The following is a 27,971-nucleotide window of genomic DNA, read 5'->3' on the forward strand; positions in this document are numbered from 1 at the left end:
GCAGGAAGGCCCACTCACCGCCCCAGGAGCCCAGAAGGGCAGAGGCAAAACTCCTGTCCACCACGGGTCCAAGGACTGACCTTCCCTGACGGCCACCACACCTGTCACACACGCCAGGGCCCCCACGCTGAGGCAGAGGACGGGCTGCCCACACTGACCACACCAGCGGTCTCCCGTACCTCAGGTCGCCCGGCAGGTGGGACTCCGAGGCCCGTGGAGCACAGACGGCTGATCACCTTCCAGGGCCCCGGGCCAGGCCCTCCCGCACCCTCCACCTCGGCCGCTGCCTTCCCCAGGAGGGCGGGGCGGAAGGAGCAGGGAGCGGGACACCCGCCAGCTGCAGCCCCTCTCTTGCTTTGCCCTGTGAAAATGTAGGCCAACCCAACACGCCTGCTATTAATTGTGACGATTGCATCGTCAAAGCAACAGGCCCCGCCTGGCTTTGCCGGCGCCGGCTCCGCCCCAGGTTCTGCGTACCCGCGCTCCCCACGCGCTGCAGCAAATCCCGTCTCTGGGGCGTCTGTTAAGGACCTCTGGGGACCCGAACTAGCGTTGAGCTGTCAATAGCCAAAGACGGACCGGCCTTCTGGAACCGTGGAGCCATGAATATCTTGCAGGACGTGGTGAAGCCTGTGAGATACATTGTCACGGAGACCCGCCGGGCACTGGGTACATCTTCACTTGCAATGGCAATATTTACGGGGCCAAAGCAGGAAAAAACAAGGAGGGAATGCAAATATCCGGCAAAATGCGTTCCCTGGCTGCCTCCCTGTAAGCCTGCCCTGTGGCCTGCTCCATCTGGCTCCGGTTTGGGTCTCCTGATTGCTGGGGAGTGAGCACAGGGACAGTCGGGTGTCCTGTCCCTCAGCAGCCACCTGGGTCCCCGTGCAGCTGCATGGTCAGGTCCCCGGCCTCTGACGATAGATGTGCTCTGGCTGCGCCAGGCTGGGTTCTCTGCTCAGGTCCCGACTGCCGAATGTCCCGGGAAATGCGGGGGATACCAAGAACAGGAGGAGACCGAGGGCCCGTGCTCTGGGGACAGATGTGGGGATGTAGGGCCGAACCCCAGGGAGCGGAGGGTCTGGCTGGCTCTGGCCGGGTGCCCCTTCGGGTGGGGACAGAGGATCCGGCTCCTCCTTCCCCGGGCCTCCCGACCCCGGGGGGCGGCGGGGGACTGCCTGCCTCGCTGGCTGCCCCAGCCCCAGGACCGGGTCCGCAGCAGGTGCAGGGAGAGAATGCAGGCACGCGTGGTGGAGTGACTGGGGGCAGGCAACTGCGGGCTCCCAGTTTGAAGGACACAGAGCCAGAGCCGTGGGTGCTGCTCCCAGGACTCCACCCAGTGTCCCCGTCTCAAAGTCTCAGCCCGCCCAGGCTGCCGTAGGAAACACGCACGCGGGGTGCCTGCACGCCCTCACTTCTCCCAGCTCGGAAGGCCGCGAGTCCACAGCAAGGCCGGGTGTGCCTCCCGGTCAGAGCCTGTTTCCGGGCCTGCTCCCTGGCCGGAAGTTCTTGCCGTGTCCCCCACAGTCTGTCCAGAGTGAGAAACGGACATCCGTCTCTTCCTCTTCCTGCGAGGCCACCGACGCCCCCAGGGAAGGCTCCCAGGGCGCATGGAGGGCCCATCGGAGCCCGCCCCCTCTCAGAGACCCGCCTCCTCAATGCCATCCCACTGCACGGAGGGCTCCCGTGGCGGAGTCTGGGGCACACACCTCCGTCACTGGAGTCCACCTCTGTCCCCCGGAACTCATGCTTCTCTCAGGCCGAGCGCACACACCCCGCACTCCCTGAGGTGTCAGTCATCCCGGCAACAGCTCTGCAGCCTGAAGTGGAAGCCTGAGCCCACAGGGGCACGCATGCCTCCGCCGACCTGAGCCCACCGGGCCGCAGACGCCCCTCATGGCTGCCGGGCAGGCGTCTGGGCTGGCTCTACCTGGCAACCCCACCTTCACCCACGTCCTGACTGTGCTTAAAATACTTAAGCTTTGTGAGCGTCGGCTTCCCCATCTGAGTTAAGGTGACAGTGGCTCTCTCATGGGACCCACACACCCCCAGGGGCACCCCTCTATTCCCCAGAATCCCCATCCAGGCACAGGGCCTTCAGTGGTGGGCCGTCCTGGGCCAGAAGAGCTGTCTGTCTGGGGTGCAAACAATGCCTGGTCTAAGCCAGCCCCCACTGAGTGCCCTCTGGCCCCAAAGGCCCCTCGTCAGGGACAGAGAGGCCGGAGCTGGGTGTCTGCCCTCCCAGCAACTGGCAGGACCCTCAGGAGAGGGGAGATGGGGAAGGTCTAGAGTCTGGCCCCATGATTTCTGCAGGACTCAAACACCTAGCTGTCTCTTCCCCTCACCTGAGCTTCTGCAGCTCTGGGAAGGAGAACATTGCCCACACCCCTGTTCTCAGGGGGAGCTGAAGCCCTGGGTGGTGCCTACAGTTCCATGTCTCTGCCCCCACTGGGAACAGCCTTCTGCCAGAGCCACACTAGACATGAGGCCATCAGACCCACACTTGCACCTGACAGGCTCTTTGCACATGGGAACATCTAGGTCTGAGTTGCCTTCCTGGCCTTCTGTCTTCCTCCTGGACAAGTATCCTCCGCCATTCAGGAGACTTGTTTCCCTTCTCAATGCTTGGCTTTTCTCACTGTGCAGGATCTCCTCCCAAAGCCATCCACCCTCCCACTCATCCACCCATCCATCCAACCATCCATCCATCCGTCCAACCATCCACCCACTCATCCATCCATCCATCCATCCATCCGTCCATCTGTCCGTCCATCCATCCATCCATCCATCCGTCCACCCACTCATCCATCCATCCATCCAACCATCCGTCCGTCCGTCTGTCCATCCATCCATCCATCTACCCATCCATTCATCTATCCATCTACCTACCCATCCAATCATCATCCACGAACCCACCCATCCACCCCACCCATCCGTCCGTCCATCCATCTACCCATCCATCTACCTTCCATCCATCCACCCACTTATCCATTCATCCACTCACCCATCCACCCACACGTCCATCCATCCAACTACCCATCCACCTACTTATCCATCCAACCATCATCCATCCATCCACCCACACATCCACTCATCCACCACTCAAACATCTTTTCACCCATCCAGTGAACAAATATTTATTAAGAACCGGTTATGTGTCTGGCATCATGCTATCCACCTGTCCAAATACCACCCAATTTCAGCTATTTTTCTTTCTTTGTCTTTGCTCACATTTCTGAAGACCAACCATGTGTCAGGCACTTTGCTAAACACTTTGTATGCATTATCTTTTTAAAAAATTATTTATTTGAGGGTGAGAGAACACACAAGCAGGGGGAGGGGTGAAGGAGAGGGCGGTGCAGACTCCCTGCTGAGCAGGCAAGTCTCAATCCTAGGACCCCAAGATCATGACCTGAGCTGAAGGCAGATGCTTTGCCAACCCGAGCCACCCAGGGGACCCATTCATATGCATTCTCTCATCTAATCTCCTCAAGATCTAAATGCAAGAGGATAATCATTCTTCCCCTTTTCACTGACATGGAAACCAAGGCAGAGGGAGGAAGTGACCTGCTCAAGGCCACCCAGTTGGGTTTTGGACCCAGATCCGCCTCCTTGTACAGCTCAAACACCTACCCTTCCATAAAGCCCCCGGACCACCCCATCAATGTCCCCCATTCTCCCTCCTGTGCACCGAATTTCTGCACTACTGGTAACTCACTACCTTCCACCTGACTGTAAACTCTCAGAAGGCCCCGTATCTGAGCCAGCTTTCTGTGAAAGAAGTGTGAACTGGATGAAGCCCCTCCCCGAGGCCCCCCACAGCTAGCCGGGGAAGCCCAGGCACCATGCACCGTGGGCTGCAGCAGGAGAGGAACTCCCAGGTTGGTCACTGGGGTTGGCTGGGAAGATGGGTGCCCTGGAGATGAGCAGGCCGAGCCGTGGCCGTGGCAGCCTCTCATCGTTCTGAGTGGAGCCCACAAGCTGGGCGGCCCTCCAAGGGCTTACCCCTCGCTCTCTTCTGCAGACATGACTCTGACCCCCTTGTGGGGGAAGGAGCTGGAAGCAAGGAAGCAACCTGACCCAGGCGGGGAGGGGCGGGGTGGCCGCAGCCCGCGTTCTAACCACAACAGCCTCCTCCTACCAATTAAGATAAGCGTGTTTGCTTCTGTGTCCACCGCTGAGTGCTCAAGCACGCAGAATATTAACAGGCATTTTCCACAATCTGCTTGAAATGGTGTGAAAATAGTCCCTGCATAAGCCAGGCCGTTTCTCTGAAATAAAGTCAAGGCTTGCTGGTTTCAGACCCGGGCTGCATGCAGAGCCCATCTGACCGAACCATTCTGTTAAAAATAAAAATAGTCCCTTTTCCTGCTGCAAGAGGCAGGAGCTGTAATACACGGCGCCGATCTAAGCTCACGTCTGCTCCCGTCTCCTGCGGGGTGCACAGGGCAGGGCTCCTAGAGCCAGACATGTCCGACTCAAATCCCACCTCGGCCAGCACCTGACCTGCCCGGGCCCGGGTGATGGGGAGCTCACCTTCCCCCAGGTGGCTTTGGGGGCGGTGTGGTCGGGGCCCTAGGCGCTCTGCGGCTGCTGTAAACACCAGGTGTGCCGGACAGAGTCCAACCAGACCCGATCCTGGGGTCTCCCTCAGCCACGTGGGGGCTGGGAGGGGCCAGGTGTGGGGAGGGGGGCAACCTTCCCCTGAGAAGGTTCCCCGGGAGCCCCACCCCGGCCCAGGAGCCTGCTGCATCGCTCCCCAGCCTCCCACCTGTGCCCCCAGCAGACACCTGGATGGAACCGCCTGGATGGGGGTGGAGGCCGGAGACACACTCCTCCCCAGATGGGGGGGGCAGGGCGGCCGAGCGGCCCCCGCTCCCTGCTCCCTCTGGGCCTTCTCCCAGTCTTCCTGCCCCCCCCCCGTCCCCCTCCCCTCACCCCTACCACCATCTCCATCTTGCAGACCGGGCCATCCCCCAGCCTCCCAGGGCCCCCGTCCGTCACCTGACACGCACTTGTCGCGCCGCTGCTCTGAGAGGAATCGCGCAGACTGAACACAACCTAACACACACGTGCTTTTCAAACATGCGTTTACGGCTGCGGCCCGACCTTAGAAAGAAGGAGGAGGGGGGAGTGTGGACCTCCACCCCCGGCCGATGACCTGGCTTATGCCTCCCTGAGAAAACAGCAGAATCGGAAGAGAACCCCAGACTTCCCACCCTGTCTCCTGCCCCAGAACCGGCCCCGAGAGCTGGGGTCTCGCCACCATCACACGCTCGGGACATGCTCCTTCCCTGCACCCTCGTGCCCCCGCTGTCTGAGAAATGCCACCCACCCCTCACTTCAGGCTGACCTGCGTCGCCCCTGTTCAAGGCGAGCGGGAGTCCCCCAGGGACACTGGACACTGTGGGGAGGGGGTGTCCTTGACATCACGGGTGGAGGCCAGGGTGCCATTGGGCACCCTGCTCCATGCACATGGCAGCCCGAGCTGGGAGACGACACGGGCGGAGAACCATCTGCCTGCTCCTCCTCCCCATAGAGCAGCACGTTTGCGGGGTCTAACTTCTCCCTGCCCGCCCCTTCCACGCAACAGACCGCCGGGTCACCTGCACCCTGCGAGAGGGCGGCAGGACTGTGCGAGGACTGACCTCACAGAGGGAGAGACCAGGACCGTGTGCACACAGAGGAAAGGCCATCTGCAAGCCAGAAAGAGTGTTCCCTCCGAAAACCGGTCCTGCCAGCACCTTGACCCTGGACTACCAGCCTCCAGAGCCATGAGACAAGGAACTTCTGTCGTGCACGCAGCCTGGTCCGGGATGGCAGCCTGAGCGACAGCCACAGCTCCCTGATGGGTCTCCAGCACAGACTCCCCCAACCAACTTTCTAGCCCTCTTGCCAATGCACTGAGCCCACGCTGCCCCAGGACCTTGACACCTGCTGGGCCTGGAGCATTTCCCACCACCCACGCATGCTCTGCCTACACTTCAGTTTTCGTTTACAAGCCGGTCTGTCTCCAAAGCCTCGTCGGGCACCGAGCGAAGACGCCGGTGTCTTGGGGACGCTGTCCTTCCCCACCTTAGTTTGCTCCTTAGCGTTTCTCTGGATGGTGGATAGTGCGCCTCCTGTGGTCGGCCCAGAGGCAGCCTCCAGCTCCAGAGCCCGAGGACAGCTCAACCACGTGGTGAAGAGAATAGGCTGCTGGTCAGCTGACCCCGGGCTGGGGAGGTGGTCCTGGCTTATGGGGGTTGGGCGGTGGTGCTGAGGCCCTCGCGGGGCCTTCAACGTGGAAGAGAGTCCGAGGAGGGAGAGGCAGGGAGGCACAGGGGCCTGGACGCTGGGACTCCTCCCCCCACACCTCTACAAGGAGCCAGCCCCAGAGACACCCCGATTTTGGTGCAGGGAGAACCGTGGTGGATTGCGACCGCCGGAATCGAGAAAATTCGTACATGCCGTGTTGAGCCACCACATCCGTGCTCACTGGTCACAGCAAGAGGAGAGGAAATCTGCCTGTGTTTCTGCCTCCCGTGCCTCCTCACCGGACGCGGGAACTACGAGGGGGAGGTCCACGTGGCACGTCGCCGTGCAGTGTTGCTGCCTCTGGTTCGGCCTGGAACACACTGGAGGGATCAGCTCAGAGATTGCCCGGGGGACCTCAGCAGAAGCCACAGTGAAGGCCTCTGCGAGGCTGGGGCCAGAGGCGAGCCACCCTGGGGGCCCCGGCACCACCGCCTCAGGGGACCTGGGCAAAAACCTTATGATCTTCCCAGGAACACTCTAAAGATGTATTTAACACTGTGAAAGACATGATTTGTGTTTACACAACACACAGTTGGGTTTCGGCTCATGCTGCCCAGGTGCCGGGCCCGGGCTGGGTGCTGTGGACACGTGGCACCCCCGTCCGCTGACCACCGAACGCCCAGGGGCCTGCTGCGTGTGACCGGTGCCCCACCCTCTGGAGCCGGTCAGGTCAACGCTGTCCACTCGTGCGTCACTCTCAGGCCAATGCCAGGGTGGGGGCCGCTGGGCAGCGTCCCCCCTGCCACCCCAGGGCCCTCGCAGGGCTTCAGAGGACCTGGCCTGCCTTCGTCCACAGCGTGGAAGCGGCCCTCACTGCCTGAAGGACGGTGCCGCTCGGCGACTCTCCAGCCCCCAACTCCTGGACCGCCGTCCCGCAGAAACACGTCTGCGAATGCCCCATCTTCTCAGGAGCAGCAGGACACAGCAGGCATCGAAGATCACGGCGGTCTGGGGAGGCCTCGACCTGCTTGCCCTCGTCCCCTCCTCCGATACACCTGGCAGGTCACAAACTGGTCGTGCCACAGCCCCTCTGGACATCCCTGGCATCGTGGCCAGGCCAGTCAGCCACCCGCACGGCCAAGGCCTCACCCACACACTCGCCCCCTGTGCTCGGCACCCCCGTGTCTCCGCCTTCTGCCACACGCTCCCACGCCTGTGTCCCACGTCCCACCCCTGCAGCCCCCACCCCGTGTCCTCCGTGCTCAGCATCCCCCATTCCCCACTTTCTAGCACACGCCCCCTGTCCTGCTTCAACCACGTGCCCCCCTCCCGTGTCCCTGCCGACCCCCGCGCGCCCCCCCACCCCTCACCCAGTCGGGCCCCGCAGCCGGGCCCCACTTCTAACCGGGACCTCCCAGGTGCAGCCCCGTGAGGACCCACCGCTGGCCTGACGCCTCGCACACCACGCGGTTTCCCTGGCACAGTGCCGGGCCCTGGGACAGCGTTTCAAGGAAGGAAAGCACTTTGCTTATTCACTGAGGAATAACACGCCGACTGCTGAGGCCTCTGGGAGCCCACACCCACGGTGGCAGGAGCGAGTCAGGACGGACCTGACCCCGAGGACCAGGCAGGTGGGCCCGGGAGGCGGGGCCGCTGGGAGCCCACTGGGCCCTTTGGCAGGGGAGAGAACTGTGGTCCTAAGACGTGGATCCCAGCCGAGGATGCCTCTGCGGGACACCGGATAGGGAAACATCTAAGAACTTATTTTCGTCGTGCTTCAGGCAACAAAGGATAAACTGTCCTTTCAGAAAGTAGAGCCTTTGAAATATGCAGATTGCGGAGCTGAATTGTAAATGCAATCACTTAGTCCGCTCCTCCGAGCCTGGGGTCACCGCCGGCATGAATTATTCCTAGAAGTGTGGCTGCGGATTTGCAGGCACACGTCTGCACACAGAGCCAGGGCTGGGGGGTCCGCCTCCTACCCCGAGAGCCAGGAGAGGTGTTTATCACGGGCTGGAGCATCTTGCCGCCTGCTGCTCCCAAACAAGAGCCCCGAGCCCGGGAAGTGGCCTGGACCTCTCTGCCTCATCTTGGCTGGATGGGGCCGGCAGGCGATGCACAGGGCAGCCGGAGGGGGACAGAAAGGACAGGTCCCACCAAACGGCAGGCGGCCCTGCCCTGGTGTCGGCGGGAGGCCCGGCTCCGGGCAGATGCCCCAGTTTCTCACTCGCCGTAGGAACTCAACAGTGGCAGAACAGGAGGGACACAAGGGGCACGAGGGACGCAGACCTGGGGACAAAGGGCCTGCCGAGTTCCTGCCGCCACCACGGTGAAGCCTGACCGGCCAGGACCCCCCAGGCCTCGCAGACACACCGCGCCGTCTCTCCGGCCACGGCCAGCCACGGCCAGTGTGCAGAGCAGTGCAGCTCCCAGGGCTCGGGAAGATGAGGACCAGGAGCTCAAGCTCGAGAGGCCCCCGGACCCAGCGGGAAGCCGTCGGTGGGACTGAAACGCAGCGAACGGGAAAGCTTTCCGGCGGAATGCACACTCCCTAACCTGGGGATTATCTTGGAGCATTTCCCATGAGGACCTGCTTCTGTGCACAGAAAAGCCCGGAACCTCCCTCCAGAAACCAGCACCTTTTCTGCACGCGGGGCTCCCAGGGGACAGTGTGCGGGCAGGCAGCCGGTGGCGGTGAGGGTGCCTGCCCACACACTCCTGGCGGCTCCAGGAACCCTTGGGTGTCCTCAGACCCCCAAGACCATCCTCTGTAGGCTCTCAGGGCCTGATTTACTCATCACTGGAGGATGCAAACAGAATGTGCCGGGGGCGTGAGACCCCCTTGTGGTCCTCACGCAGCTTCTGTTCCTCAGTCAGGGCTGTGGCGGGCCGAGACCTCCGCCCGCGACGCACGGTTCACCGCAGCGTGGAGGGTCTCCGGACAGGCTCCCTACTTCCGCTTCCCAGCCGTGGCGTGGCCAGTCGGTGAGGCACACAGCACAGCGGGAGACACGGGACACCTACACGTGGCTCGTCTGCGGCCCGACGCGCAAGGCCAACGCTGGGTCAGAGTCCGCCGTCTCAGTCCGCCGTCTCTGCCTCGCCTCTGCAGCTCAGCGAGGGTTTCATTATCAAAACTCAGCATGCTCAGAGCGTTGGTAGGATTTTGGCCTCCTGGTCAGAAATCGGGGACCCTGCAGCCGCGGACACGCGCCCCTTAACACCTGGCCACCCCTGTCCTCCAGGGACCGGTGGCTGCTCAGATGGTCCGCCACAGACCAGGCTTCCCAGGGCAGAGCCACAGCCCAGGCAGGGGCCACACGCCGGACAGGATTTTTGCCAAAGAAGGACACAGAGTTGAGTGACACTGACTGTCACCATGAGACTTATTCCCCTCTGCGGTCTGTCTCAATCTCCCGATCTCTGCAAGGACAGAGTCTGGGTTTCTGCTAATATCTCCCTACACAGGCCTTTCACCAGAGCATGGCACTGGGCTCGGAGCCCCGGGGCAACAGCACGGCCCAGCTGGACTGGACCTGAGCCCACGTCTTGTCTTCCTCATTCTGGTCACCGCCGGCTTGTGGGTGTGGGGCTGATTTGCAGCTTTTTAAATAAATTCACTAGCACAGCAGCGAATTATTCAGAGAAAGATCTGCTCACTTGCTCATTTGACAAATATTTACAGAGCACCGAGAATACGCAGGGTCCGGCCAGGGACCCCGGGGTTAGAGGTGCACACGGAGCAGGCAAACCCTCAGATGAGTTCCAGGCAGGCGTCGCGCACAAATAGGGTGAAGACAGCGTCAGTGACACGCGGCTTTCGGAAACTCGAGGGGAAGCAGAGTCAGAATCATCTCTTTCCCAGAGGAGGACGAGTGGCTGGCGGTGAGGGCTGCCCACACCCTGGAGGCCTGAGACCCACTGGACCCTCTGTTGTTTTAACTTGACCGCGGGACGAAGTAGAGACGCAGATCATTTTAACGTAAGTGCTGCCCTCTGCGCGGCCACCGCTGACTTCGGGCAAGCCTCGCTCTCCCGCAGGCTCTAGGCTTGTCTGTCTGCACACCAGACCTGGGTCTTGCCCTCCAGCTGCACAGGCTTGGGCAGGGCCGGGTCGAGATAGTGGGGGTGAACTGAATCGTAGAAAGTACCTCCGTCTACAGAGGCCAGCCACCCATGACGGACAGCTCACCCTCCAGGGTCCACACGAGTCAGACCCACGCCCCCTAAAGGTCAGAAGAACGCGTCAGGAGGCACGAAACGGGGAGGCGGCCAAGTGACGGGCACCTTCTCCCCCACAGGGAGGAGGCCGCGTCCTGCTGGGCAGGAGGCCTGTTAGCCAGTGACGCTCGCACCCTGTAACGCCCATGACCACAACGGCAGAGACATGGGGCCACACGCTTTGCTTGGTGGCAGCTCACCTGCGAAAGAGAAGTGCGCGTGGGTTCTCCCCTGCCCGCCCCGCCCCCGGGACGGCTGCACTCCTAAGGACAGACGGCTTGCTGGCCAGGCAGCCAAATGAGGACATGCCCTCCCCGATGCCCTCATGGGCTGGAGGCTCTCAAATCCGCAATCACGAGACGCCCCGCACCAGCCACGCACACACGACCGTGGAAGCTGTACTTCATGTGCGACGAACATATCCAGAAGGATGAGTTTTGGCTATAAACATTTTTTTTTCTTGCCTTGAGCGCTGAATTTAGAAGCCAACGTCTCATGTACACACAGGATGTGACTGCATCACATTTCCTGAAAGATGATTTTCTCCCCAGTCCTGGGGTGGATGATTTCCACCCAGACCCTGGCTGGGCACACCCCGGTCGCCAGGTCTTTGTTAGGGCATTCAGACATCACAGAGAAGAAAGGGCATGGGGAGAGCCTCCTGCTTCCAGACACCTCGCCTTCCCCCCAGCTCCCGTGAGCCAGGAGAGACGTTTCCAGGAAGCACTCAAGGCTGAGGAAACAGAAGTGACGTTCACTTGGTTTGGATGCCTTCCCTCTTTCCCACACTCGGTGGAGACTCCCAGGGGTCATTTCTAAGTGGGACAGGCGGTCACAGGAAGCGCGGCTGCCCGCAGTACCCATCACACGGGAGCCAGCGCGGGGCTGGGGGGCTAAGCCCTGCTTTCAAAGGGCCCCTTGTGGGCAAATGTCCACTCATTCCTGCACTGGCTCTCCTTAGGGACCAACCCCAGATGCAGGAGAGACTGGCTCTCCCTGTCTCCAAGAACAGATACCGAGTGACTCCTGGGGGGGACATTGTGTTGGGTACATGGCCTAGAAGTGGGGAGCAGCACCCTCATTAGAGAGGAGCGGGCAAGAGGAGGAGGGAGAGAGAAAGACAGACCAAGACACAGAGACAGACAGGCACATACTGCGAGAGTCAGAGAGAGACAGACAGAGGGACGGGGCAGAGAGACGGGGACACACTTGGAGAGAGAGGTGGGTGAAGGAAAGAGAGAGGGGAGAGGCTGGGTGGGCAAGGGTCTCTTCCGAAACCCTTGGCGACATCCTGCTACTGTCAGGACCATGTGTCCGAGGCCCCGGGCTGCGCCACGCGGAGCTGGCTTCCTCTCACCTTGAAGGGCGAGGCGGGGAGCCGCTCGCAGCGCTGAGCTGGGCGTCAGGATGTTACACAACCCAGTATGCTGCCAATGTTTTTATATAATCCTCCGGTTCTCCCCATAAAACAGACCATAACACCCTGGCAAATACACTTCAGTAAAGCTAGGTGCTGTCAGCGGGCCGCACGGCTTCCAGAGATCCGTCACCCCGCCACAGCAGCCAAGTGGCAGTCGGGCCAAACTTTTCTCCCCTCGTGGCTTCGGTGGCACAGGAGAGATCAGAAAAGCCACAGAGCTCACTCACCAAAGGGGAAGTCACGTCTGGAGGAGAACCAGGAGCCAGGGGCTGGGGTTGGGAGCGGGAGGGAGCCCAGGACTCAGAGGACGCTCTGCTCCCTCCCAGACAGGCAGTCGGCTGCATGTGGACAGTGCCCTCCTCCACTGTGTCCCCAAGCCCCTGGGTCTCTGGCTGCTGCTTCCTCCCACAGGAAGCCTCAAGAAGACCCCCATCCGGCAGGAAGCACGCAGACCCCCACTGGTGCAGTCCAGCTCCCAGGCACCCCCGCCCAGAGCCTGTTACCCACGCTTCCGACGAGCTTTGCTGGGGCTGCCGGTGCAGAAACCAGAATAGCACAGAACAGAAGGAAAAAGCCCACTAATGAGGTAAACACACGAACTTTTCTCCTTCCTCCTTGTACCTCAGCACAGAGAGAGCCCAGGAAGTGGCAGGGACTTTATTCCGTCTGCTGCATACCAAAGTGGAAAAATACCCGTTCCTCCCAGCCTGACCCCGCCTGACCCTCAGTCACACTGATGTGGACCCTTGCAAGGGGCTCACACCTCTGGGGAAGAAGTAAGGAGCTCATCCCAGGAGCTGGGCTTGCTGCGGGAGCTCCGAGGGCTGTGGGCTTCCATGCATCACAGCCCAGCGTCCCTCTAGGGAGTGAACACTGGCCAAGCCCCTGCTGGACCCCTGACTCTCTCTGTCCAGGAGTCACCAGCCCCTGGCCTCGTGCTTGCCCCACAGCAACACTTTCTGGAGGAAGTCCTGCACCTCCCCAGGATAGGAGGTGGAACAGGCCCAGGGGTCCCAGGGAGGCATCTTTCCCCACCAGCATTCAAGACACCACGACAGCAATCTCCGAGGGCAGCCCTGCCCTCCTCCAGGCTCCACATCCTCCAGGAGGGAGAGGAGAGGCTCCAGGCGAAGACCTCCTCTCCCACAGCTTCTAGGAAAGCCGAACGTGCCCCCTCACTCTTGGACCCAGGCACTGCCTGCTCTTAAAGCAAGTCCTAGACCCTCTTGAGAAGTTCTTTCAAGTTCTCTCAGGGAATAAGTTGGAGACATTGCATGTGTGGTTGAGGGGTTGGTTCTCAAGGGTCCACTGGGGGAGTGAACGAATGAGTGGCCATCCAGCCAACGCTCTCTGCTAAAGGGACCCCTTCTCTTCCTTATCTGCCTCCTACCCAGTCTCCACCCAAAGTCACACGGAAGGAGTTTGATCCCAGCCCCTGCTGGCCATTAGGCCCTGGGGTCAGCGAGGGTGTCAGTGGCTGGAACACACGGCGGCATCCTCCGCGCCGTGTGCCAGTCCCCCCCGTCCAGCCCCTTTGTTCCCAGCGGGACGCTGCCTCGGCTCACCATTCAGCTGGTTGTAGACCACCTCCTCCAGGTGGTCCAGGCGCTGCAGGATGGCTTCGCGGTCCACCAGCGCGCCCACCTTGGCGTGCCGGCTCCGCACCCGGCGGTCGGCGCTGCGCACGATCTGCACCAGCCCCTCCGAGCGGTCCTGCAGGCGGCAGTACACGGAGAAGAGGATGATGCCCACGAACACCACGATGTTGACCGTCAGCAAAGTTTTGATCTTCCTGGCCACCGCCATGAACGCGGCTGGAAGCGGGGGGCTGCCTCACCCTCGGGGCATCCCCGTGGGCCCAGCGGCCGCAGCAGCCTCCGCCCGGCCCGCCGCCTCGGGGACCATGAGCCAGCCCGGCTGACCGCGGGGCGGCGGGGGCTGCGGGCGGGGTGGGGGAAGGGCGCGGGCGGGGGTGGGGCCCGGGGGCTGCGGGCACCGGGCTGCGGGCACCGGGCTGCGGCGGGGGGGGGGGGGGCTGCGGGCGGGGCGGGGGGCGGGGGCTGCGGCCTGGGGGGCTCGGGCCGGGGTCTGCGCGCTCCGCCCGCGCCGGGAGCTGTCCCTTCAGCACCACCCGCGCCCGCTCGGCGCTCCGGGCCGCCGCCGCCCGGGGTCCCCGCGCGCAGGGGCTGCCCGGGGCCGCGCGCAGGGGGCAGCCGGCATCCTCCGCAGAGGGGCGCGGCCCCGTCCCGGGGGGCGGCGGGCGGGCCTGCGGGCGGGAGCGGAGAGGGAGGCGCGCACCGGCGGGCGCTCCGGCTGCCGTGCGGCTCCTGCCCGCCCCGCAGCCACGGCGCCGGTGCGGAGTGACGCGGCCGCCCAGCTCATCAGCATGCACGCGGGGCCTCCGCGCCCGCCCCCCGCCGGGACCGCCCCTGTCGGGACCGCCCTCGGCCCCCTCGCCGGGGGCGCAGAGTCCGGGGCGAGCTCCGGCTGCCCCGAGCCCGCCCGCGTGGCGGGAGGGGAGGGGCGGGGCGGGGCTACGCGCTCTGGAGACCCGGACCAAGGGCATCAGGGCGGAAGCCGTGGGGGTGGGGGATGCTGCGCGGACCCTCCTTCCCAGGCCTCTTTTCCCCAAATAAACCCGAACCTTAACCCCAGGAAGTGAGGCCTAGCGCAGTGCCTGGTCAAGGCCGCCTTGTCTGTGTGAATGGGCCTGGGGTGGGGTCGCCTTTGTGGGGAGGAGGGCGGGCAGCAGGGTCAGAGTCACCTCCGCGGTCTCCCGGTTCACCTAGGCCAAACGGAGTCAACTCCCCGCTTCCTTCCCCCCGACCTCCACCCCCCAGTCCCAACCCCGTAACCCTTACCCCCAGCCCTGCAGTCCCCCCCATACCTGTCGAGGAGCTGAAAGGGGGGAAAAGCTGAGTTCAAGGGCGGGTGGACGGGGAGCCTGGGATTCAGGGGGACCTAGAAGCCCCACCAGGCTGTCCCTGACACCCTACTGGCCAGAAAGAAGGTTCAGACCACAAGGCGCCAGGTTCTCCCGTGCTCAGGGGACAGCAAACCTGGCCGTCGCCCACGCCCCACCGCCCTTCCTGGGGAGCCAGCCCCTCGCAGGCTTTTACAGATGAGGCAGCTGGGCCATGAGGGGGGAAAGACCTGCACAAATCCCACAGAGCGGGCGCGGTGAGCACCCCCAGGCAGGGCTTCCTGTCTGTCTGCTTCTGGCTGCCTTCCGGTGCTGGGTCCCCAGTGTACAGGGGTGAGTACAAGGACCTTGGGCTTCAGGCAGCTCTGGCTATGTAAGCGTGTGCGCCTGTGTCTGTGTGTCCGTGAGTGCACTTGTACGGGTGTCTGTCTTGTAGCTGTGTGTCAGGGCATGTTAGGGTCTTCGGACTCTTGACCCCTCCTGTCTTCTCTAACATACATTCGTGACCTCAGGCAGGCCAGCCTGCCCAGCGTGGACATTTGTGCCTCCTGGTGGATTCTGGTGAGAGCGGCAATACCCATTTCTCCTCGTCCTCATCCACGCTTTCTCTTCTTTCTCAGGACATTTGTCTCAAGAAAGTCAGAGGACCGACCACCAGCAGGAAGGAACCAGCTGCTGGGCCTCGGGGCCAGCTGTCTCCAGAGTGTTTACCGTGTAAAGCACTTGTTCTGAGAGGAGCCTGGGAATTCTGTTTTTAATTATCAGGAGAGTCTTACGATGCAGCTAGTTTCATAAACACGGGTCTGTTTTTGAGAAAGAGCCAATCCCATGTCCCTTCTGAGGAAATGCCATATTTTTTTCTGTTTATAAAATGCCAGGTGGTAAGATGCTTCCCAATTTTACAAGGATAGCTTTGAGAATAATAATACGGAAAGCTCACACTCACACAGTGGTAAGAGGTACCAGGCACCGTTCTGGGTCCCTCATGGCAGTTAACACACTGAGACTGACAGCAGTCACATTCCCATGTAACCTGGTATCCTCTAATTCTACAAAAGTGGAAACTGAGTCACCAAGGGGACCAATGCCATGCCCAAGGTCATGCTGATGGCAAAGCATGGATCTGGGATTCCAGCCCAGACAATTTGGCTCCAGAATCCAATTTATTAGCTACTGTCGCTCAAGAAAAAAATCAAGCACTTTTCATTATATGTTTATTGAAAGTGATTTTAAAGTGGTTTTGCAGGAGAAAACATTATTTCACTCATGTAAATACACTGTACTGCATCCTGAAATTTAGCAGGAAACAATACATCCAAACTCTGCATCGATGTTCGGCTAAATATTTCATTCCAGATACAAGCACTTTGAAAATGTGGGGTCCCGGGGCGCCTGGGGGGCTCAGTGGGTAAAAGTTTCTGCCTTCGGCTCAGGTCATGATCCCAGGGTCCTGGGATTGAGCCCCACATCAGGCTCTGCTCAGCGGGGAGCCTGCTTCCCCCTCTCTCTGCCTGCCTCTCTGCCTGCTACTTGTGATCTGTCAAATAAATAAATAAAATCTTTAAAAATAAAAAAGATAATGTGGGAGACCCTGCGGAGAGGGAATGAGTCTGGTAGTACAGCAAGCCGGTATTGGGTTGTCAACCACACTGATGCTTGCCATGAGGTGTGCCACAATCCTGTGGGAGGAGGCAGTGTCCATGGAAGGAGAGGCAGACCCACTGGGGGGCACCAGTGTCTGAGTACACACACCTGCTCGTGGTACATGCACCCCTCCCACCACCACAAAGCCCTGCCTCTCAGGGACCTCAGGCAGACAGCCAGCCCTTCAGGAGCCCCAGGCATGTCCGAGGTCCAGAGTGCTGCTTTGTGGGTGTAGGACAAGGTCTCCTGGTATTGCCAGCGTTTCATGTGAAGGCATCGACGGGTCCTGGGAGAGTTGCCGTGCTGGTGCAGGGGATGGGAAGATGGGGTAGTGGAATGTAAAGAGACACCAGTTCAGCGAAATGCCAGGGTCTCTGATGTTAAAGAGGTTTTACTGCCCTGGGAGTCTGGCCTTGAGACCACACGCAGGTCTGAACGGAATGTCCTCTGAGCTGGGCCGCAAATTGGGCCCCAAACTGGACCATAAGCTGAAAATTGGCGGAACCTAAAGCAGTTCCCTCCTGCCTCATGGAAAGCAAGGCATTTCTTTTTCCCAGTTCAGCCCATGCATGAGGCATGCCGTGTTCACTGTCTAGCACATCGGCGAGGATAGGTCAGGTTCTGCTGCAGTGACAAGCGATCCTCAAGTCTCAGGCCCTTGAACAATGTGAGGCCACTTCTCACCCATGCCCCATATCCCCTCTAGTCGCTCTGGGACCAACCTTCAGAGAGTAGCTCCAGCATCCCCAAGGCTCTGCCAAAGAGGGAGGAGAGCCTATGCAGCCCTCGTACCGACCATTAAGTGCCCAGCCTAGATGCGATACCTGCTATTTCCTTTCATGACTTCTAGCCCAGAGAGATGTCACATGAGCCTCCTCAACACCAACAGTGGGGCTAGGAAGTGAAATTCTACCATGTGCTTTGGAGACAAGCACTCATGACCACACAGCGTCCCTCCAGATGGTCAGGATTTTACTCCAAATTCACCCCAACCCCCAGATACCAGGCTACCCAGAGTAGCAATACATGATCATTGTTAAACCAAAATTTAATGCAACCATCACACAGCAGGGAACCCTAAAGCAAGCAATGACTGCAATGAATCTTGATGTAGACACAGTCATTATTTTTGGACGCTTTGTTACAAATTTATTTTTTTTAATTTCCTCTTTTAACTTAAATTCAATTAACATATAGTGTATTATTAGTTTCAGAGGTAGAGGTCAGTGATTCATCAGTCTTATATAACACCCAGTGATCATTATATCACGTGCCCTCCTTCACGCCCAGCACCCAGTTACCCCGTCCCCACAGCCACCTCCCCTCCAGCAACCCTCAGTTTGTTTCCTAGAGTTAGGAGCATCTTATGGTTTGTCTCCCTCTCTGATTTTTTCTTATTTTTCTCTCCCTTCCCTTATAATCCTCTGTTTTGATTCTTAAATTCCTCATATCAGTGAGATCATATGATAATTTTCTTTCTCTGACTTACTTCGCTCAGCATAGTACCCTCTAGTTCCATCCACATTGTTGCAAATGGCGAGATTTCAATTTTTGATGGCTGCATAGTATTCCTGTGTGTGTGTGTGTGTGTGTGTGTGTGTGTGTGTGTAAAACATCTTTATCCATTCTCCTGTTGATGGACATCTGGGCTCTTTCCATAGTTTAACTGTTGCAGACATTGCTGCTCTAAATATTGGGGTACATGTGCCCTTTCGGAGCACTACGTTTGTATCTTTAGGGTAAATACCCAGTAGTGTGACTGCTGGGTCATAGGGCAGCTCTATTTTCAACTTTTTGAGGAACCTCCATGCTGTTTTCCAGAGTGGTTGCACCAGCGTGCATTCCCACCAACAGTGTAGGAGGGTTCCTCTTTCTCCGCATCCTCGCCAGCATCTGTCGTTTCCTGACTTGTTGATTTTAGCCATTCTGACTGGTGTGAGCTGGGATCTCACTGCGGTTTTTATTTGAAATACCCTGATGGCTAATGACACTGAACATTGTTTCATGTGTCTGCTGGCCATCTGTATATCTTCTTTGGAGAAATGTCTGTTCGTGTCTTCTGCCCATTTCTTGACTGGATTATTTGTTTTTGGGTGTTGAGTTTGATAAGTTACATATAGATTTTGGATACTAGCCCTTTATCTGATACGTAAATATGTAATATCATATGTAAATATCTTCTCCCATTCTGTCGGTTGTCTTTTGGTTTTGTCGACTTTTTCCTTTGCTGTGCAGAAGCTTTTTATATTGGTGAAACCCTAATAATTCATTTTTGCGTTTGTTTCCCTTGTCTTGAGACACATGTCTAGCAAGAACTTCCTGAAGCTGAGGTCACAGAGGTTGCTGCCGTGTTCTCCTCTAGTATTTTGATGGATTCCTGTCTCACATGGAGGTCTTTCATCCATTTAGAGTTTATCTTTGTGTGTGCTGTAAGAGAATGGTCGAGTTTCATTCTTCTGTCCATATTTCCCAGCACCATTTATTGAAGAGGACTGTCTTTTTTCCATTGGACATTCTTTCCTGCTTTGTCAAAGATTAGTTGACCATAGAGCTGAGGGTCCATTTCTGGGCTCTCTATTCGGTTCCATGGATCTATGTGTCTGTTTTTGCGCCAGGACCATGCTGGCTTGATGAGGACAGCTTTGTAGTAGAGCTTGAAGTCTGGAATTGTGATGCCGCCGACTTTGGTTTTCTTTTTCAATACTCCTCTGGCTATTTGGGGTCTTTTCTGCTTCCATACAAATTTTGGGATTATTTGTTCCAGTTCTGTGAAAAAGGTTGATGGGATTTTGATAGGGATTGCATTAAATGTGTAGATTGCTTTAGGTAGCATAGACATTTTCACAATTTGTTCCTCCAATCCAGGAGCATGGAATGTTTTCCCGTTTCTTTGTGTCTTCCTCAGTTTCTTTCATGAGTATTCTACAGTTTTTAGGATACAAATCCTTTTCCTCTTTGGTTAGGTTTATTCCTAGGTATCTTATGGGTTTTGGTGCAATTGTAAACGGGACCGATTCCTTAATTTCTCTTTCTTCTGTCTTGCTGTTGCTCTATAGAAAAGCAACGGATTTCTGTGCATTGATTTTACATCCTGACACTCTCCTGAATTCCTGGATGAGTTCTAGAAGCTTCGGGGCGGAGTCTTTGGGGTTTTCCACATAGCGTATCCTGTCATCTATGATTGACCCAGTCAGCGATGAGGCTGTGTCTCAGGCCTCTGCTTCATGTTCCTGAGCCCAGAGCATGAAGTCAAGCTCCCACGTGGTAACAATTTCTCCTCCTGCAGGTCCCCCTTGGAGGCCTCATGAAGTGCAGCCAGGGGCTGTGCCGGCCACATTCTCACCCCGTAACTGACCTCCAGAAACCCACTGGCAGCTTGGACCCATTCTGAAGACAAATTAGGGTGCTAATGATACCCAGAACCCCAGCTTCAATCCTATCCCCCCCGCCCGGCTTGGGCCACCAATCTGACCTCTCATGGCCCCACAGAGCTAGCAGATATGTGTGTGAAATCATTCATTAGCCAAGGACACCCCTCACCGATGCCCCCCTGTGACGGCTGCTGGGCCCACAGCCCATTACCCCTGCAGGTGTTGCAGGTTCACAGTGTGCTGAAGATCGGGGGTTGGGGGGCCAGGAGAGTCCAAGTCTGCAGGCCAAGCCACCAGCTGCCTTCCCCAGGAAGGTTCCAGTCAAGGAAAGGAGAGGTAGTGCCAGGATGAGAATGTGCTCGTGGGAGGGGGACAGAGGGTGAGTGTGCCAGTGTGCATGTGTGAGAGGGGTGTGGAAGGGGTGCGTGGCCTGTGTGCCTGTGTGCGAAGGACGTGTGCATGTGCACATGCATCTACGTGTGTGTGGTGCATGTGTGTGAGGGGTGCACGTGTGTGGGGGTGGATGTGTGTGCATGTGTGGGGTGTGCATGGGAGAGGCGTGTGTGTGCACACATGCGTGTAAGGGGTGCTTGTGTGTGTTCATGTGTGTGCGTGGGGGGTGGGGACGCTTACATGTGTGAGGGTATGTGTGTGTATGTAAGGGGTACGTGTGTGCGTGTGTACGTGTGTATGTATGTGGGGGATGGGCGTGTGCCTCAGAGCCCCTGGGAGCAGGGCAGGTGGGCTGTGTGGCCAGGACCCAGTGCCAGCAGCAAGACCTTGGGCCATGCCCCTGCATCCACACTCTGGGGAAGAAGCAAACCTGGGCACCCCCAGCGAGGGACCTCCATTGTGAAGGACCAGGCTGCCGGCTTCACCTTTCCTGGGGGGCGGGCATCCCGGTGGCCAATGGCTGGGGGCGTAGGGACGGTGGGGGCCCGCCCATGTTTCAGGCCCGGCGGGGTGGGGGTGGGGAACAGGTCTTCATGCAGGGTCCCCGCAGCTGGCAGCCCAGGCAGGGACATGACCTTGGGTCCGGGCATTATCAAAGAGCACCGGCACCTCTGAGGGGAAGCAGCACATCAGGGACCTGAAATCCCCGTCCTCGGCAGAGACATCTTTGATCCTCTCTCTGCTAGAGGGAGAAGTAGCTCAAAGCTCACAGAGAACATTTCGGCCGGAAAAAGGCTGCTCCTGGATGCTCTTCCTCTGTCAGAGAAAAAATAGTCATCAAAATGGCTTTCATTTCCACCGACTCTGGCCTGGCCTCCCTCATCTGCGTCCCTTGAAAGGTTTCGATGACCCAGCAGCCCTGAAGGTCCACCATGGTCCGGGGCCGTGGTTCCCGCAGGTTCACTGCACAGGCTCCGTGAGGTCCTGTACAGCTCACTGAGACCCCGCGCCTTTAGGGGGCAAACAGCGCGTGGGGCAGCCCCGCCACACATGAGCTCCAGGCATTGGGCCGCCAGCCACCCACAGCCCCCGGGACAGAACAGGCCCAGGGGAGCGCACGGACGGTGTCCCCACACCGCAGACCGCGCGGCCTGTACCTTCACCAGCAGACGGACGACACCTGAGCACTGGGCGGGTTCCTTCTCCCGGGGACCAGCCCACAGCTCTGGCCCAGTGCCGGTGCCGTGGTTACCACCAAAGCAACCGGCCGCAGGATGTCTGCACAAGAAGACCTGTGTTCTTCAGCTTTATGGGGCATAACTGACAAATAAAAATTGTAGATACTTAGGACGCATGATGGGACGATTTGATACTTCTTGAGCCTGTCACTGAAGTTATAGTGCTTCTCCCTGGTTACGGTTTTGTGCGTGTGGTGAGAATAATTCAAGTCCCCAGAACGTCTCTGGGGAAACATGCCCCCCCAGCGCCCGCCCGCCCAGCCCCCAACCCCTGGCCCCACTTCTGTGCTTCTTGGAGCTCAGCCTTTCAGACGGCACATGCAAGGTCCTGCAGGGCTGGTCTGTCTGGGTCTGGCTTATTCCACTGAGCATCCGTCTTCCGGTGGACCCATGGGGTGGCAGACGACAGCATTTCCTCCTTTGATAAAGTCGAACAATGCTGTACCGTGTCTGCACCACACATGTTCTCTGTGATGCGTTTTTTTTTTTTCCACACTCCATAGGAACACACAGAAACTCATCGGGAAGGACATGTGTCTGATGGCTCACGCAGGGGTGTGGTGCAGGGGGACAGCAGGTGTCTGTTTGTGGGAACCACCCTTCACTCAGCCTCACTCCAGGGTCCAGGCTCCGGCTGGCACCAAGCGGCCCATCAGATTAGCATTACCCTGGCAGCTACGATTCACTTACACATGACCCTGGCCGAGCTAGGAGGTCTGGTCAGAGCTAACCCATCATTTTCGTTTGAGTGACAGGCAGAGGGATTCAGGGGCTGAGCTGTGACCGTGGAGCTGTTGGTCATGAGGTCAGTGTTACTGAACCAACAGTGTAGATTAAAAACGTGTCTTGAAACAAACACACATTAAACAAAATTATGTATCCATTAAATTGATGGAAATTGATGTGACCAAAAGCTAATAGGAATCTAATCCTGCTTTCCGCCTAGGAGCAACAATTTAGTATCCACTAAATAAGTACTTGCAGTGACTTTACAGAGTATCGCTACTAAGGATAAAGAAATTACCACCCCCCAACACACACACAATGGCAGACTGTGAGGACATCACATAAGCCCCTGGATCCAGCTATGCCTGAGGCTGCATCCATCACACAAACTCCACTACAGAAATCAACATGCTTCCTGTTTGGGTTAAGCTTGTGTGGGCTGGGTCTCTGCTGCTTGCTAACATAATCTCCCTTAATGGTCCAAAACCCCACTGGCCCTGCTCCCAGCAAGTGCCTTTTTGTTCTAAGCTGTGGTCCCCGTGGATGTCACAAAAGGACGTCAACTTCCCAAGGACTCTTTCCAAGCTGGCGGCAGGAAAGCCCAGCACTGTCGGGGAGGCTGGGGAGCAGTGAGCAGCAGGAGTGGGGCTCGGATGCAGGCAACCCCCACCCCTACAACGGACATTCCTCTCCCCCACCCCGGCTTTCTCGTCGAACTCCCCATAGACAGGCCACGAAGCAAGGCCACTGTGCGGACAGATTTATGACAGCCATCGGTATACACCAGTGTACCTGCAGGCAAGGCGCCCCACCACCACCTTCCCATTTTATTTAGTACGAAGGAGCAAGCTGTTCCCAAACCACATTTACACATCCCTCGTAAATCAGACCTTGTGGAGTGTCTCCCGGGAAGGGCAGCTCCGGGAACCGGGGTGGGGAGACCCTGTGCAGGGCGCGGGGCTCCACGCCTGCTCCGTGGTGCATCCCAGAACCCACCATGGGCCCCAGGGGTGTGCGGACGGAGGAAAGGAAAGGTGCAGCCCCTGGGCTCCTCGGGACTGAGCTTCCACTGCCCATCTCTGCCTGACTCGGGAAGCATTTACACCTGAATGTCTGGAAAAAAAAAAACCCAGTGGGCGCCCCCATCTGCACCCCTGCCTGCTGGGGTGTCTCTGACCCGAGGGACCGCTGCCAGGTTCTTACACAACTCGCTCCCACTGTGCAGGTCCCAGCCCTGATGTCATCGCCCCCCAGAGCATACACGCTCGGACCGAGGCCCCCCACGTCCAGCCCGTGACGGTCCACGTCATCCAAAAGCAGGCGCCGTGGGGCTCCTGGGTTTCGGCGCTGGTGCCCTGCCTCGGTTCCGACACGGCTCCCGGGCAGGGACGGCACCTACACTTGGGGGAAGCGAAACAAACGCTCGCCTCCGGTTCCCAGGGCCCAGAGGGCAGGGGGGCCGCGCACGTCTTCCACGGAGGAGCCCGTGCACGAGGCCGCGCACTGCCCAGCGCCGAGTGCAGGTGGCAGAGACCGGACCCCAGCAAGGTCCCCGCAGCCGCTGCGGACTTCGAGGGTGGACGCTTACCTCTGGGAAGTTGCTCCTTCCTGGCTGGAGTTCCGGGGTGTCTGCACACGCAGATCCGGAAAGCAGGGGCTGGCGCTGGCCGGGTGCGCTCCGGAGAGGCGAGGCGAGCTCAGCTGCCTCTAATAAGACCTCAGATGGGGCTGGGCTGGCAGAGAAGGGCATGCTGGGAAGGGCGGCGGGGGCAGCGGCCAGGCTCCGAGCTCCGGGAGACACCTGGCCTCCTGCACTGTCCCAACTCCACGAATTCATTTCTCGGGGAACTCACTGCTCTTCTGTGCTGGCAAAGAAGACATTTCTGCAGCTCTTCCCGCCCCTCACCTGATGGGATGTGTTTTGGCCAAAGCGGCCCCACCTGGTCCCCGCCCCACAGCCCGCACACCTGCACGTACACGTGCACACTCCCGGGGTGCCAGGAATGCCTCAGGCGACCGTTCCGGGACCTGTCAACGCAGGTCCCGTGTCCCAGGCTCTGCCGAAGGGGACTGGCGCCACAGTGCCTCTTGCACAAAGCCGGGCGCCTCCAGGCCGACAGCAAACAGGCTCCCAGCGGTAAATAAAGCCGGAAGACGGAGGCTTTGGGCTGCCCCGAGCCGCTCCGCGTCTCTAGGCTTGTCTGCAGACTGGGGGTCCCGAGGAGGTGGGGAATCGGGGGCCAACGGGGGCCGGGGCCCAGGAGAGCCTTCGCCACTGGCACACACCATGCGCCTGCTCAGTGCACCCCCCGGCGGCAGCGAGGCCTTGGGGTGTAGGGACGCCACCTGCACGCTGTTTTAAACAGACCAACTGGAATAACCTATAACAACCCCATTTTCAAAAATAAATCCGTGCCGGCGTCAAGGCCTTCAGGGGCCGGGAGCGTGGGCTATTCAAATCCTGCGAGCTCTGGCCTGGGCCTTTGCCAGCCCTCACGACTGTATAATTTAATCTAATTGATCAATTAAATCCGAATAATTTTTAAACAAGCTGCGCTAACAGTTATATAATTTCAGCACGACATATAATTTTCTTAACGACTTTACCAAAGGAAATTGCTCGCTGGGGTTTGCCGGGTGCCTGTGGAAATCGCCGTCTCCCCGGAGGCCCACGGGTTTCTGGAGCAGGCTGTCCTCAGCGCTCACGGCCCGGGGCGGAGGTCGTGACCCCCCCCCAGGGCGGAGGCAGCCTCCGGTCGGTCTGACTCGGTGGTCCCTCTGGGTCATTCTCGGTGTCACGTGCTGGAATGGATCAGTCCCCCGACTGCGTGGAGATCTGGCGGTTTCCCCATCTGGTCGGTGGCATCACGGATCTGCTGGCTATCTCCCGGGCCAGGCGGAACCCCAAAGCCCCCAGGAATTATTTCCATGGGCTCACCAGTGGCCGGTCGGTTCTGGCCTCGGCTGAGCTCCCGGCGCGGCTGCGGTCAGCTGCGGTCCGTCATCAGTGCGGCTCCCTCACGTCTGCGGCCTCGGCCCCCTGTAGCAGACGCGTGTTCTGTGGGTGCTCGTGGACAGCGAGGGAGGTGCGGAGACGCCCACAGGGCTCCCAGCTGTTGGCACCGAGGGGGCTCCTGCCCCAGCCGCCAGGGTCCTGCATCCGAGGGGGAATCGCAACATGTCAGGCCACGGCCTGGAGTGCGGGAACCATGCCTCCCTCCCCGGGGCCACCAATCTACACGAGGTTCCCTGGTGGCAGGCGGCAGACTGATCCAGAAGGACGGGAGCAGGGACTGGGATGACCTGAGCAAGATAGATGGGGGCGCATGGAACCGAGCTTGGACAAGGGCCAGGAGCATCTGCACTACGAGTTGAGGAGACAACAGGGTCGGAGGACAGTGGCTTCAGGCTGTCTCGCCGGTTGCAGAAACATCACCTTTTTCAGGCTCCAAGTACTCTGCCCAGGAGCCAGATCCTAAGAAGAAAGAGGCTGATCGGCTCCTCTGTGGAGAGCAGGAAACAGTGTGGACCGGCCCCTCCAAGACCTCACGCCCCGGGGAGCAATGACCCCAGAAGAGAAGAGGGTGTAGCGTTGCACATCAGTGATACATCATTGAAAAGAGACACACACAGAGACAGAGACAGAGAGAAAGAGACTGAGAGGGACACAAACGAAACAGAGACAGAGAGACAGGGCTAGAGACAGACAGAGGCACAGAGACCGGGAAGACGGGTTCAGTCCCCAGGAGCAGAGGAATGGGTAGCATCGCACAAACGACAAAGCCCCATGTGAAGCCGTGGGCGCCAGCCGCCCAGACCCCCTCACTGTCTGTGTCTCCTGCACGTGTGTTCGCGGGTGAGCACTCCGTCGGGCGCCCTCCAGCACGCAGAGAAGGCAGTTGTGTGTGTGGAGGGGAGAGAAGCCCCATCGGGTGCCTCCTGCCCAGCCCCCAGCTGTGTCTGGAGGTGCCTGCCTGGGAGACCCCACGCCCCATTCTTGGGGGTGGGAACAGCTGGGGCCACCACGGCACAGTCTGCCTGGCTGCCCTCGCCAGCGCCGCGCACGGACGGCGGGCACGCAGATGTGCGCTCAACGCTGGACGTCGGAGGCCCGGGCTCCTCCTGAGGTCGGGGGCAGAGTCCGCACCCTCCTTCTCCAGCTGCTGGGGCTGGCAATCCCCTGGGTTTCCTGGCCTTTAGAGGCAAAGGAGAGGCCACCCCAATTTCCGCCCTGTCTTTGTGCAGCCTTCTCCCTACCTGCGCGTCTGTGATCAAATCTCCCCTTTTCAGAAGGACACAGTCCTGTGAATTGGGGCCCACTCCCATTTTAACTTGACTGATTACATCAGCAAGGACTCACAGTGGGGTCACATTCTAAGGTCGTGGGGGGTTGGGATGTCAGCATACGATTCAACGGGACCCGTAACAGCCACCTACGAGAGCGTCGGGCAGATCACGTAAGCTCTCCGGGGCCCCCTTCTTCTCTGAGGAACATCACCGCTGTTCTGGCGGAGGCTGCTGGGGGGTATCGGGAGTAAACCCCCCTAAAGAAGAATAGTAGGGCCCAGCGGAGGAGCTCAGGGCCTGCTGGCCATCACGGTCTCCAGTCGGTTCGAGGACCAGCCTCGCAGCTCCCAGATAAACCCCAGTGCCTCTGAGCTCTACCTCCCGCCCCTGTCCCTCCGGTCACCTGGTGGCCAAGGCCAGGGGAGGTGGCATCACTCCCGGCCAGGCCCACGGGGGAAGAGCTCCTGCCTTTCCGGGGCTTGGCCTCCTCATTAACCTTTCAAGGGCCCGGGGGCTCTCAGAACACCTCGCGGTGGAATTTCCAAGGTTTCTCCTTAAAGTCTTCTGTTCATTCTCCGTAAGTGTGAATGTCTCCACAGCTGCAATCACAGGGTCCCGTGGAGCTGAGCTTTCCCAAACAAACCCCATTTTCCTCTGAATATCAAACACTTCGCATAGCAGTTCTCTGAGCTGCCCGCCCCCCCAGACAGGAAAAGCCAGGTGCCCTCGGACCCTTGAGCCCCGGAAACTCGGGCCTTGGAGATGGAAGACAGACAGACTGGGAGAGAGGCAGAGGCCTGGTGGGGACCTTGACCGACCTTCCTGGACGGGGGCAGAGGCCATGCATCTTGCTTCCCAGGCCCCTCGGATTTGTTCTGTCCCTTCTCCACTGCAACTTCGCTTCAACGGAGCTTGAGGTATTTCCAGCAGATCTGTTTTCTTTAGCCCACCAACACTCTCTTCCAAAATCTGAGTTATTTGTTTGTTTTGAAAGTCAGATTTTTTTTTTAAGGAGGATCCCTTTCCCGCACAGAGCTCTATGTGGGGCCCAAGCTCACCACCCTGAGACCAAGAGTTGGATGCGCAACCCACAGAGCCACCCAGGTGCCCCAGATTATTTCACGAAAGGATTTGTGATGTCTCTAGCAGTATGGAGAAATAGTGCCCTAGACTGCTCCTGTTTCCTCACGGGACGGGGGAGGGTCCTGGGCAAGTATGGCTCCCTTCGGAAGGACGTGCACAACGCGGTCTGCCACATTCGCTGTCTGGCCCACGTCAGGCATTTATTTTACCTCCCTGGCCTCTGTGTGTTTAAATTTAGAATCACATTTTTAGACCCCTGACTCCCCTTCAAGTATTCTGTGCCAGGAACAAAGTGCAACCACCATCACCACCATCACCACCATCACATCACCATCACCACCACCATCAGCAGCATCACCACCATCACCACCATCACCACGACCACCACCACCATCACCACCACCATCACCATCACAACCACCATCACC

At 59.0% G+C, this 27,971-nt stretch overlaps 1 protein-coding gene across 2 annotated transcripts in view; it reads right to left on the minus strand.

Annotated features, from left to right (window-relative positions):
* Positions 1 to 13,856, minus strand: part of GALNT9 (polypeptide N-acetylgalactosaminyltransferase 9) — a 73,091-nt gene extending 59,235 nt beyond the window's left edge. The window contains exon 1 of one of the 2 annotated variants that reach the window (XM_004779569.3): positions 13,444 to 13,856. In XM_004779569.3, the coding sequence (XP_004779626.1) occupies positions 13,444 to 13,684 (241 nt within the window). In that variant the 5' untranslated portion in view covers positions 13,685 to 13,856. The remainder of the gene's footprint in view (positions 1 to 13,443) is intronic. The other variant, XM_004779571.3, reaches the window with a different exon arrangement.
* Positions 13,857 to 27,971: the final 14,115 nt, after the last annotated feature.

The sequence above is a fragment of the Mustela putorius genome, unplaced genomic scaffold, assembly GCF_011764305.1.
Source record: "Mustela putorius furo isolate JIRA1106 unplaced genomic scaffold, ASM1176430v1.1 tig00001433_pilon_pilon_pilon, whole genome shotgun sequence".
In the NCBI taxonomy this organism is placed as follows: domain Eukaryota; kingdom Metazoa; phylum Chordata; class Mammalia; order Carnivora; family Mustelidae; genus Mustela; species Mustela putorius.